Consider the following 13,665-nt stretch of genomic DNA (forward strand, 5'->3'; position numbering starts at 1 on the left):
AATCCTGCATAACCCCTCTGCATACCCAGCATTAGCAGCAATGCTGCCTCTATTGGGCCATCACACAACAAATCACGTACTGGAATAAACTTAATCAACTTAAAGAGGACGCTACAGTGATTGCAGTTTATCCCAAGAGGTAGATAAATGTGCCAAATGTAATAGAAAGCAATCCAATAGCTGCCAAGACATGTCATTCATAACTTAAATCTATAAAACTCATAGTGATGCTAGTTAAGAGTAAGGGAATCACCAAATTCAGAAGGATTAAGCCTCTTGGGATCTTGAATTGTGCTATACAAAGTAAAGCTTATAGGCTGGCTCAGACTTGCCTTTGAACTGCCCCTAGTTATGTTGCTACAGGCTTCAACTGCTGGAGGATGAATACACCATCCTCTCTCTCTATCAGTATGCATAAATGTTATGGACTGTACTTATATGGTAAATGGACTGTACTTATATAGCGCTTTTCTAGTCTTTGCGACCACTCTTAGCTGCTTTTACACTACATATCACATTCACCCATTCACACACTGATGGCAGAGGCTGCTACGTAAAGTCCAAGGACACTTTGACATGTAGCCTGAGGGAGCTGGGGATCAAACCTCCGACCTTCCTATTGAAAGACGACCGACCACAGCCGTTATCTGTATGGCTGTTTCATTAATGCATGTTACGAACTACATTGAACCCAAAAAGTCAGCCTTATAGGGCTGCTACCGGAAAATTCAGGGGTCACCAGAGTCAGTAGGATTCATTCTTTGGGGAGCAGAGGCACTAGGACAGGACTGAGCGCCCCCAGAGACTTGAATAAATAGAGAAGTCTGTGTACAGGGCCCAGAATGTTGTGCTAGTCCCTGACCAATAGTTACTCAGATATATGAGTTTGAATAAAAGAGGTGGACTAGTCGACCAATGAAGTTACACTGCAGTTCAAATGATGCAAAGAAACACAATGAAATGATGGACTTCATACATAAGCCCAGCCCTTTGACACTGCACATGTATAAGTGTGATATAATCTACTCAAGTCCGGACACTGGAGTTACATGGTGTGAGCCGCACATGAAAACAGTGCAGACTTCCTGTTTGAAACCACAAAGACAAAGAAGGCGAAGAGACCTTGAAAAGTACATGATAAAGTAAAGCTTATCACTGACTGCCAGCCACACAGAGGCTTAAAGGCAGATTTTTACATTTCTGTGTTTGTTTTGTACAAAGTGTAGCTTAAAGAACTCCTGCAACATTTGAAAAAGAGATCTATCAGTACATTTAAGGTGGACACCTCATTTCTAACAGACTGGTACCCTCTGTGTTGACATTTTGTTAAGTGTTGTCACCACCCTGCTTTGAGAAGGCCGTCCCTGCTGAATAATTATGCATGAAGTCTGCTGAGATGTGCTGGCCCTCTTTTTCTGTCGTTTTGATGTATAACGTAAGAAGCACGTTAAATGTTAGCAAGCTAGTTTCCTAAAGTTGCTGGAAGATGTATTTTGCTTTGTATGTACTTACGTACCTGACCAGGAAATGAGACATAATTACAACAAAGCATCTGCAAACTGGAGTGTATTAAACAGGTGGGTTTGGCCTATGTTCATGATCATGTTGTTTTATTAGTTTATTGCAAGGTAAGACTTAACATTCAGTGTATTGAGGTGACATCTGACAGCCATGTTCCTATTCAGAAAACATTATATAGATTGATAGACACATTCATGAAATACTTTCTTCTTATACAGCAACAGCATAACAGTGAATCATATCAAGCTCTACTGCCTCACACCTGAGTACACACATTCACTTAGAGTGTCATCCATGCGTCTTGTTGATCTGTTTTTGGCCTTCTGAACCCTCAAAGCAGCATAATGGATGTTGTCTGTGTCCTCGTAATCCTGCAATTAAAAAATTATAACTTTTAGTCACAATGTTACTACGTATGACTTGCCTGGTACACACGTATGGAGAACACCAGCAACAACTGTTCAATATATCGAAGATTTGCTTACTAGCACTTACAAAATAATACGTCTGTGCTTTAAAAAAGATTATTTTTTTGGCTTTTGCCTTTCTTTGATAGGATATCTGAAGAGAAACAGGAAATGTGGGGAGTAGAGAGTGGGGGATGACATGCACCAAATGAACCTGCGATCAGTGCATCGAGGACTGTAGCCTCTGTACATGGGGTGCCTGCTCTCAACGCAGCGCAGGTTGAACTCTGACCCTCAGCGCTTTGCTGCAAGTCATCCCCCACTCTCTCTTCCCGAGTTTCCGACTCAATCCACAGTCCTATTAACTAAAAGCAAAACAGCCCCCAAAAAAGGCCAAAACAAAAAAAAGTTCTGGTTTTAAAGCAATGGAAATGCAAGGCAGAAGCCAGAACCAAAGCCTCCGTCAGGTTCTTAGTTTTTTGAACCTCCTATACATGTTTGACTTCCTGCAATACATAGGGATAGAGACGCAAGAGATGGAAAACACTCACCACTGCATTTGGAGACGAGGCAGCTGAAGATCTTGAGTCTGGTAAAGAAACAAAAGGACAAGAACCATTAACATACACTGTGCCTGTGATTAGAACACCGACTTCTATTATTTCCTGATTTCATGAATAGAATGGAAAACAAACCATTGCCTGATTCCATATTAACATTAGTAATGAAATAAGTAAATAAATAATAAAGATCCCTACTTGCACTAAAAGAAATAGAACTTTTTTTGCAGGTGACATTTGCAGATAGAAAAACCATGACATAATAAAATATATCCACACCATATATGAAAGTGATCAGCATGGTGGTATATGTTGCCTTAATTCGTTTCAACATCAAATGGTTGCTCCTCCACAATAAGCATTAATACACACTATGAAAAGTACTTTATGACGGTAAACCTACCTGTGCATTGGCAGCAGTGTCTTTTGTTTATTGTATATGCAACGTATGCCAGCAAAACAAGCAGTGCAGTGTTGAATGCCAAAGCTCCAATTAAGAAATGCACCAAGACAAAAGAGTCAACTTCATCTGCAGATCCAGAAGATAGGAGATGTTATGGAGCTGTAGAATACTGAGGAGGTATTAATCATAACAGAATAACATCTATAATGCTACTCACCCATCGTGTCCAACTTCTTCCCAATTCCAAACAGTATGTGTCCACATGTGGCAACTGCGCAGTAGTCTGTTCCAGAATGAGAGAGATTCAGGGTCTCCGTTGGCAAGTTGTAGACACACTGATCATTCCTGCCTTCATGGTTGTAAATGAGTCCTGGATGAGATTCTTCAGAGTTTCTGAACCAGTAAACACTGTGGTTTCCCTCATAGGTCCCAGTGTGGACTGTGCATGTCACAGAGCCTGCTGGCTGGATGGTCTCAGATGCCGACTGAAGGACCAAAGCTTTGACATCAAATCCTGAACCCTTTACACTGATAGTACAACCCTCTACAAATTCAAGGTCGTATTCATAGCTACCTGTACAGTAGTAGGTAGCTGAGTCTGACACCTCTAAATCAAAGATTGTCAAGTGATTTTTACCCTTTCCAGTGTCCAGACTGAAACGAGGAATTTTGAATTCGTCATAAAAGGTGCCACTTATTTCATGTTTATAGAAGGTAGAGATGACCTTTGGTTTGTCTCCCAGAGTTTGTTTATACCAGTAAAACATCACTGCATCACCTTCATAGAAACATTGCAAAGTCACATTATCACCAACATTAGCCGATATAGAACCGTTTCTCTGATGCACATATGTGGACGATTTCACATCCGTTGTCTGAGCTGAAAAGAAAAGGGATCCAGAAAGAGTAACTTAATTAGGTTCAACAAAATGCCTGTATGCAACTTTTGAAATCATATTTTATCTGGAAGTCATAACATACAAATACATTTACAACAAACTACTCACCTAATCGTCCAAAGTACAGATAAGTCAGACACAGAGCAAAGCTCAGGGGTGTCATCGTGATCTAAACGCTGCACTGAATGAATTGAATGTCAGTACGCTCTTTACTCTTAAGGGGAGAAGAAGAAGAGAAGACTGATTTTCATTGGCTAGTCAGAGATACCAATAGTCTGATCTGGAAACAGCGAACACATGTTCAGTGCTGCATGGAATGCATTTTAAAGAGGCAGAACATACCTGCATGCATACCTGGATGCGTTCAATTCATCTGATTTCTATGTTTTTCTATAATAGAAGTGGTATTGTTGTAAGGAGAAGAAATCAAATGCATTTAAAGCAAAATACATGATGCATAATACTTTAAGCATATGTAGCATTTCTCATAGATATATGGCTATGTGGCTGGGAGATATAGTGGGTTGCCCTTCCATCGGAAGCTTGGTGGCATGATACCCAGCTACTACTGTGTACATGTTGAAGTGTCCTTGGGAAACATACTGAAGCCCAAATTGCTCCCAATAGCATAGTGATCATTGTGTGAGTGTGTGATTAGTTCATAAGTTTAGTTAATTAATGTGTGAATGTGTTTGTGAAAGGGTGAATGCAGATATGTATTGGGAGCACCTTGATTGGTCAGAAGACTAGAGAGCTGTTTTATAAGGGAAGTCCAAAAGAAGAACCACTGGCAACAGGAAGAAGATGGCTGTGTGTTGTTGTTGTTGTTGTTGTTGTTGTTGTTGTTGTTATTGGTACATGTAGCTAATGTTGCTAGCAGTAGCAGCTAACTTGTTATGGATGTTTACTGCCTCACCTTTTCCTCCACATAAAAACACATCATGGTCCCTGTTTGGTACAAACAACAAAGAATTAAATATTGTGTGTGTTAGCTGAACTGTCTGTCAGAATGTTTTTTGTCGGGGGACATGATAAGACATTTAGGCTAACAGCATTAGCTTGTCACTCCCTGAGTATGGCTGGTCATGGAGGTTTCTGGCATTGTTTAGCTGTAGTAGACTGCACTTTAAATTATTTTGAGAAATGTATTAGATTGATGGATTTTTTTTATTGAGTTACTAGTTACAACTCAATGCTATTTTAGTTAGCTTTCCCAACTTTGATCATTATAGGACATTTCTTGACGAGCATCTACAAATGTCTGCTAAATAATATTTTAGTTTGATTGCTTAAATGATTTCCTCTGAAGTTCTTATAATAGTCAGGCTATTAGAGTAAAACTGTGTGGCTGCTTTGCATGAAAACGCTGCAGACACTTCCTGTTTGAAACCACTCAGACAGAGAGCAGAGAAGCTGTGAAAAGCACAGGACCAAAGTAAACCGAGTGCTAGTCTTTGACTGCTGACCACACAGCAGCTAAAGAAAAAAAAAACTCACACCTCTGAGCTTGTGTAAGCAATCAGCACATTTACAGTAAACAACAGGTAAGCAACAGGCATTATCACCACACTGAGGGTGGGCCCTTACTATCAGAGGGATTAGTTGGTCCTACATGCAACATGCACGCATCATGTTGGCAGGTCTTGTTGTAACCCTGCTGATGTTTCTGAACATGCTGCCATGCCTCGAAGCTGTCATGTTTGTATGAAAGTTGATTAATATTTCCATTACAACCTATTATCATGTCTCATTTGAAGGGGGAAACATTAGAGTATATATACATTATATCAGAGGTGAAAGTAAGTCTTACATGTGCAAGTCACAAGCAAGTCTCAAGTCTTTACCCTCAAGTCACAAACAAGTCCCAAGTCACTGTGGTGAGATTGCTCAGGTCAAGCAAGTCACAAGTCAAGTCATATAAAATTCTGATTATATATCACACTTTCCACATTTAAATAATTTAAAAGACAGTTCAGTTGTCATGAGAAAGGGTTCTGACATGTCATGAGAGGACTCGCGTCAACATTTCACCTGTAACCATTTAACTATGAGTGAGCATGTAACTTCTTATGCAAGCAACATGCCCACATACATATATTATATGGCCCCGAATCAGTCCCCCGACTGTCTTTTTCAAAAGCTTGACCAGCTGATAAATTAGCTAAACAGACACAATTACGTACCTTTCTTTGTGGGTTTTAAAGTGACGGATGAAGTTTGATGTGGTGGGTGCCATGCCACGTAGGCCATGTCTAAACGTACACAGGTATTATTGAAAACAGAGTTTTTCCCTCCTTCGTTTCCAAAAAAACCCCTGTGCACACAACAGAAACGCTGTCATGAGAATGCCACACCAAGAGGCAGCGATATAACCCGGTCATGCAAAGAAGAATTGCTGCCAGTCAGAAGTCTGAAAAAATCTATCCCAACAGCTTTGTTCCTCATAGTAGACAAGTAACTGTGCATATATGTGTAAACATGTAAAAAGTCCTGTTAAGCATCACTGTTTTTTGTCACATCGGCCATTTTGCAAGGAATGTTGCCTCATTTGTGACGCCTCACAAAGGAGATAACGGCACACAACCTCATGTGACAAGCCAAAAACGCTGTTTATCCCATCTACACGTCTCTGTGGAAAAAGTCTTCACCCTGGCCAGAGTTTTACAAAAGATATTTTTTCAGTGACCTAAAACATGGTTTGTGTGTGGCCCAAAGGCCAAAACGCAGAGAAAAAGCAACGTTTTGAAAAAGACCCTTGTATGTGTGGACATGGCCTTATTTTCAAAGTGCATACCTTGCAAAATGCCATTCTTTTCTTTTTATAGTCATCCATTACATACTCCTTAAATCCAAATGTAATGATTTTTTGCATAGCACCCTCCATGTTTGCTGTCTCCAGTATTGCCTCTGCTGCGTCCTATAGGTCGCCAGGTTTACATGCACTGCAATAAAGGAATAAAGGTCATAAGAGGTCATAAAAAGTCAAGTTCTTATAAGTCTTCTGTCTGCAGTCTAAGTCAAGTCTCAAGTCATTCATGCCAAGTCAAAGTCAAGTTGAGTCTTTTATCATTGTTAGTCAAGCTAGTCTCAAGTCCTCAAATTTGCGTCTCGAGTCTAACTCGAGTCAAGTCATGTGACTCGAGTCCCCCACCTCTGATATATATACAAGTAAAGTTATAGTGGAAAAATAGCGCCTTAAATTCATCAAAGAAATCTGGCTTAACTATAACTGAAGAAACGTTATGGGTGCTACAGGTTAACAGAGGTGAAATCTGAGAAACTTGTCACTTGTAGTAACACTTAGTTTAAATGAAATGTTCAGTTTCACTGCCTGAGACTGGACAACACAGATTTACCACGTGTTGTCTGTCTTGTTGATCGTTTGGCCTTGGAGGGAAGTTATACACACGTCACATAGGTGCGGCAACCAAAACCGAAATAGGCAAGCATGCACACTTACTCCATATCTCAATCATCACAATGTTTCGCTACCACTTGAGGCTTTGTCAGATGTATCATTCAACAATCATTTGAGGAGAAGTGAGAACTAGTTCAGTTTGTAAATGAGGCAGGTACATTCGAGGGAGTTTGGTATAGTTTCAAACAATAAATATGAGAAAACTATGCCTAGGGGCTCTTAAATACACAAAATGAGAAGACACTGAAGTGTCTCAATCTCTCAAGATTAAGCTACAAAACTGGTTGTGGTTGGAATGAAAGGAGAGACTTAGACCAAAGACCATGGCATATATTGCCACAGATGTAATTACAAAGAGGATATGCTGTGTCTTACTTGTAAGAGTTTGCTTTTTTTAAGAAAGAGGAGACTGAAAGATGTATCAAGAAGACAGTAGAAATAATGTACTTGTATACTCTGCTCCATGATTCATCTTTAAAGCTTAGGATTCATTGATCTTTGCAAGTAAGTGTATTGAAGTCTGAGCCTGCATCTATGAGCCTGCCTAACCCCTTCTGTCCCATTTGTCACAGTTTCACAGACCATCCCCCCCAAACCCTGTTCTCATCTTTACCCTCTGTCAATACAGGAACAATTGGAGGATGCTCAACCAGAAAGTGCAAAACATGCCCTGACCTGAGCTTTGATCCCTGGTTTTACTGCCAGCTCCAGTGAAACTTTGAGCCCATTCAACCCACTATTATTCCATCCTACCTGACCCTTTTCATCATGACTTGGTCTTGGTCCAGTACGTTGTGATCAATGGTGACTTGGTGAATTTCCTGTCAGATCTGAGTACAACTTGTGGACATGTCATAATGAAAGCCTGACTTCAACCACTCTTCAAAAAAGCTAACTGTTAACTCTGAACTGTTAAAGTTTAAATTCAAGCTGTCTCGAACTAAATCGTATTTACTTCTTTGCAATGGTAGAAGCCTGCCTGCTTTTAGATTTTCTGATTTTGTGCACAACATGTTTTCACCTTCTACAATAAGTTTGTTTCACATCATTCTGTGAGACCGTGTTTGCAGAGGTGCTAGATGCTGTGGCCTGAAAGCTGCAGGCCAGTCTTCCTGTGTTCAAACTCTGCTATCACCTTTGTTTCCACCAGTGGAAACTTAATCTCCGTAGTTCACACCACTATCACCACAGGGCTGAGAGGTAACTGGTGAGCGGCAAAGAAGCGACCTGTGCTAAAGTTTCTGGTTGAAGAAGATATTTATAGATCGTAGGGGATTTCCATGAGCCTGCTTTGTCTATATTTATATCCAGTATCATAGTGTACTATATATATATATATATATATATATATGTATACTAGTCTACTATACAATCTGGTTTTAGTACACTCTCAAAGACACCTTTTACATATGCAAACATATAAAAAAGATATTTTATTTTCTTACAATATATTTTCAGTTTTAATTTAGTCATGTGAAGTGGCAGATTATAAGTAGAAGTGATCAGATGTAAAGGCAAAGTCCTTCTTCACTCTTTTCTACTCTTTACTCTGGAGTAAACACAGTCACTCTCCATGCTGTCCTCTTGGCGATGTCGCTCACTGGTCCTGTTCACACTCAGAGCAGCATAATGGAGAATGTCTGCATCCTGGCTCTGGTGATGACAAAATAACAAGGGCAAATTATTGTAATGTACATAAAGGATATATTAGCTTGTGTTAAACATGTAGTTTAGTAAAATTTCCTTGCATAGTAGACTTACCAATAGTTCAGAAGCTGCATAACCAGTCAGATGAGAAACAGTCCCTGCAAATTAAAGTACATACATGATCATGCCAAAACGATACAGACGGAATTTAAAGTACTTTTATTTTGCAAATCTTACCTTTGCAGATGGAGCATAACTTATTCTTCAACTTGTACGTGATGAAAGCCAAGATGAGCAGCACAATAATGGAAACTGCCAATGCCACACTCAAGCAATGCACCAGGAGACGAGGGACTTTGGCAGAACCTCATAAGATGCAATCATGAGAAGAACATGTCTAACATCACTTCTAGGTATTCATGTTTATTTATATACACTTTTTTTTTTAACTTGATGAGGATGGAAAAAAAAAATCATATTCAATATCAGCTATTATCACCTACCTGCAATCTCCACTCTCGTTCCTTGTCCAAACACAATCTCCCCACATGAAGCCAGAGCACAGTAGTACATCCCTGCATCAGACGAGCTCACAGAATTTAAAGCGAGGTTTAAAGTGCAGTTTTTCATGTGAGACTCTGAATCAGTCATACACAATCCTGCACTGTGATATATGATTGCAGGCTGAGCTGCACCATGTCTGAACCAGTAGAAGCTCCGCTCCCCTGCACACGTTTCAGCGTATGCTGTACAGCTCAAATTCACAGAGTCTCCCCTCTGCAGTTGCTCCAATGCTGGCTGATGGACAATAGCTTGGATGTTAGACGATGAATTTTTGACATGAAGAAAGACTCCTTTTCCAAACTCAATTTCGTTGAATTCTAAAATCCCACAGTAATACGTTGCTGAATCCGACAGGTGAACGTCTTTGATCACGAGATGGTTGATGCCGCTTTGACCTTGTGCTAAGACTTGAAATCTTTCTTTATACGCTTCGGAGATAGTGGCTTCTGTGTGGAGCTTCATCCGAGATGATATGAGGACAGGTTTGCCTCCCAAGCGTTGTTGGTACCAGGACAGAAAATTTACAGCATCATCCTGATAATAGCAGTGCAAAGTCACATCCTGTCCAACCCTAGCTGTTTTGACCCCAACATCCTGAGTAAAACCTGAGATAATGTTAACGGCTGCCACCTGACCTGCAAAGAAATGTAAACAATTATATTATGTATATATTTTATAAACTCATACCACTAACTCAGAATTACACTTTTGCACATACAAAGAGTGAATAATGGTGTAAAATACTCACAAATTCCACCGAGAAGCACAAGTAACATGTAAAGTGGCATCATTGCTGAAGCTCTGCACTTTCTGTCCTCTGTTGATGGACGCACCAAACTCTTATAGGAGACGACAGATGCTTGTGATTGGTTACTGGTTTGGTGTAGACTCAGACTAGCGATTTGTTCTTTTGCAAATGAGTGATCATGTGACCAGAGATGTAGAGGTTGCTGCAAACAAGTTTATGTCCTCCACAATGTGCAGAGAGGTAAAGAAAGAAAGAAGAAAGAAACACGCTGTACTCTTTATGACATAACTTTGTCGTCCTGTTTGTGTGCTTATGATTGTTCGCAGCAATAGAACGTGTGTTTTGGGGGACTTGTGTGCTTTTCAGTGTCTTGACTGTGGGAGAGGTGTTAAAAGAAAAACTGAAATCAAGTCCCTCGAATGAACCCTCCTGAGGTACTTGTTTTCAATGTGATATTATAGATCTGATCATGCCATTAACCCCCCTCAGATTGAATGTGGCATTTATTCAAATAACGCCCCCCACACAGAAGTCGTCTGTTTAAAAGAAGCCATAGGACTACCGGCAACGACGAAACAATGCTTACCTAAGCTATTGTCGTTGATTTCGATGTTGCATTACTGCCCATTTTTACATTGTACATATTTAAGGGGGGGTTATGTAAATATTAAATGGACTGTACTTATAGCGCTTTTATAGTCTTGCGACCACTCAAATCTGTTTTTTCACTACATGTCACATTCACCCATTCACACACTGACAGCAGAGGCAAAGTGCCCAGTCATCACATTCACACACCGTTGTCTATACCACCAGGAGCAATTTGGGCTTCAGTGTCTTGCCCATGGACACTTCAACATGCAGACTGAGGGAGCAGGGGATCGAACCACCAACCTTCCAATTGAAAAATGACCGACTGCACCACTGAGCCACAGCCTCCCCCTACTGAACCACAGCCGCCCTTGTCACGTTTAGCCTGAGTGCGAATGGGTGCAGTCCAGTTCCATTGCGTCCCTGCTACTGTCACTTTAAACAATAATAACTAGCTTTTGAAGTTTGCTATCTGTCTTTAAGTGAATGCTGGTATGAAATAGCAGTGAAGCATTTACCTTTTTTTTAGCTAAATAATCAACCATAAGGTAACAGAGGACAAGACAGCCATCGTGACATATCCAGGCAAACAACTGGAAGACCTTATCGTTAAACAACCCTTCAAAAAAGAATTTGTGTTTAGGTTTACTTCAGCCTTGTTACCCTCCTGCCCAGGCCTGGTTAGAGGTTGCATCGAGCGCAACTGCTTATTAACCGATCAATTTGTCCTGATGCTCAGGCTTTGAACTTTAACGAGGCTACACATTGATCCTGGGTTCATTTATTGGTTGATGCTTAGAACCTTGAAAAGGTTGAAGATAAAGACCAGTAAAAAGAGTCAGTCCCTTTAAAATTGGAGGACAGCCAACAAGAGAAGATTGAAGGTGTTGTAATGGCCTGCACCTTATGCAAGAACAACTTTCATTCTTGGTGAAGATACATTGCATGAACCAAAAGCTTGAACTTGACGTCCGTCACACTGTCAAGGAAATGTCTCAAGCAAGTGACTTCCAGATGTTCATTGACTCATTGTAAGCCTTCTTTTCTCTTAGTCCCAAACACATACTAGGGCTTGGTGTCCATGCAAGAGAAAGTATGGCAAAGTGTGTTCAACGTCCGCTTACTGCCTTTCCTATCAGTTAAGCTGTTTGGGAATAACACAGGGTCAACCAAGGGAAAACTCAAATGCAAAGGGATATAAGCAAAATGACTCAAAAGATGTTCAGATGGCTTGAGTGAAAGATGTATTAGGACCTTTAAGGCTAAGTCTGGCAGTCATGGCCAAAGCAATAGTTTGAAGCGAGAATCGTTGAATTTCAATGATTCAAAAGGATGGAGTGAACACTGTAAAAGAGCACAATGCTCAGGATTCATACCGTCAAGTCAGGGAAACTGTCTGAAAAAAGCAAAACACAAGAAGTCAAAAGACTACCTCTCTTACTTCTATCCTTGATGGTAAAGATTGTGTAGAGACCAAACATTTGCTGTTTTTGCTGTTGCTAACATTTTGACATTTGATGTATAGGAACATGCCCAGTTCGGTGACACCCAGGTACCCTACTTGGGCCCTGTACTCATGCTGAAGGGCGTAAAAGGGTACAAACAGCAGGTTGGCATAGGCCAAAACCTGATGAAATGAATGGCTTCAGTCTTCACACTTCCAATGTCAACAGTAAAGTGACAGAAGAGCATTATGATGGCAAAGACACAAAACATCTGCATGAATGGACCAGAGGTGGAGTTCCTACTGCAGGAATTATACATAGTAGTGGATCGGAGAAGGCTAAAAAAGTGCCATCCCCAGCCAGACTGTTCTAAGGATCATTTTATTTTAGTAGCTTTCAATTATTGGGGTTGATAAGTTGGTCATTGTCAACATACTGTATAACCTAAGTCCTAGCATAGATCAGGACCATCCTTTAGGTAAAAAAACTGTGTTTTCCCCTTCAATATATAATTTTAAACAAGACCACATAATTTTAGATTATGTTTTCATATGTTGTAAAAAGCTAGCAAAGTAGTGTTGGTGCATTAAACTAATATATGTTGTTAACAATATGAAACCAATAGAGTTTTAGCCACTACCACTACTTGATTAGCGCTAGGAAAGGTCATTGTTTGGGCGAAACCAATAAGGCAACATGGACTTAAACAGGGGACACAAACAGTGTGCTCCTGTGCTCCTGGGTTAAGTCAGTTCATGGCCTGGTGGTTGAAGAGCTTCCTATCTGAAAGCAAACTGAAAGCAAACAGGCCACAAGTACTAGCCAATCACAGCACAGTAGCACTAGCCTATGACAGCACAAGAGGGAGGAGTAAGGCAGAGCTAAGGGAAATAGGGAGATAAAGTAACTATTTTGTCCCACACTATGAAAGGTGCAGGTCTAGCTAGTGTTGGTGGTCTCTTTTTCTACGGGCTGAGATGTTGTTTTTCAAATAACCGCACATTCAAATTTCCATTTCTATACTAAATGTAACAAAGAACATCACCCATATGAGCACTGCTAATGTTACTTGTATTTTGCTTGTCACACAAGAGTCCGAGGTAGCTGGTTTTACTACTAAAACTTGAAATAAAGCGCTAAATAATCCAAAAATCTATCTTCTAATCTACTGTAAGTATTATTATGCCAACAACAAATGGCATGCAAGTTTTGGTATTCACTTCCTAAGCCATCATTTATAGCTGACAAATGTGTGACTTCCTTTTTTATTGTGTTATAATCAACTTGCAGTTCTTAGAAACCACATGAAATGCACTTCCACATATGGAAAAGAAAGATTTACTATTTCTGTGGTAGTCATGTCTATTTCAGTGGTTATGCAGTTCAAAAAATGAGTTAATTGCAGATCAATTAACAGGTATTGTGGCAAATTCTACTATGTGTTTAAGAATGAGACGGCCAC

At 40.2% G+C, this 13,665-nt stretch overlaps 2 protein-coding genes across 2 annotated transcripts; both read right to left on the reverse strand.

Moving 5' to 3' along the window:
* Positions 1–1,769: 1,769 nt before the first annotated feature.
* On the reverse strand, positions 1,770–3,953 carry LOC138600771 (immunoglobulin kappa light chain-like). The gene is made up of 5 exons (XM_069672270.1): positions 3,899–3,953; positions 3,109–3,771; positions 2,892–3,017; positions 2,480–2,517; positions 1,770–1,892 (listed from the first exon to the last, which is right to left on the reverse strand). Exons 1-5 carry the CDS (start codon positions 3,951–3,953, stop codon positions 1,770–1,772), a joined length of 1,005 nt encoding a protein of 334 aa, XP_069528371.1.
* Positions 3,954–8,687: 4,734 nt separating this feature from the next.
* LOC138601051 (signal-regulatory protein beta-2-like) lies at positions 8,688–9,952 on the reverse strand. Its single transcript, XM_069672625.1, has 4 exons — positions 9,359–9,952; positions 9,093–9,221; positions 8,970–9,013; positions 8,688–8,861 (listed from the first exon to the last, which is right to left on the reverse strand). The coding sequence occupies exons 1-4, from the start codon at positions 9,879–9,881 to the stop codon at positions 8,736–8,738; spliced, it is 822 nt and encodes a 273-aa protein (XP_069528726.1). The 5' UTR covers positions 9,882–9,952; the 3' UTR covers positions 8,688–8,735.
* Positions 9,953–13,665: the final 3,713 nt, after the last annotated feature.

Source organism: Semicossyphus pulcher, unplaced genomic scaffold (genome assembly GCF_022749685.1).
Source record: "Semicossyphus pulcher isolate SPU_LCO1_2020_fin unplaced genomic scaffold, fSemPul1.0.p SCAF_21, whole genome shotgun sequence".
Taxonomy (NCBI): Eukaryota; Metazoa; Chordata; class Actinopteri; order Labriformes; family Labridae; genus Semicossyphus; species Semicossyphus pulcher.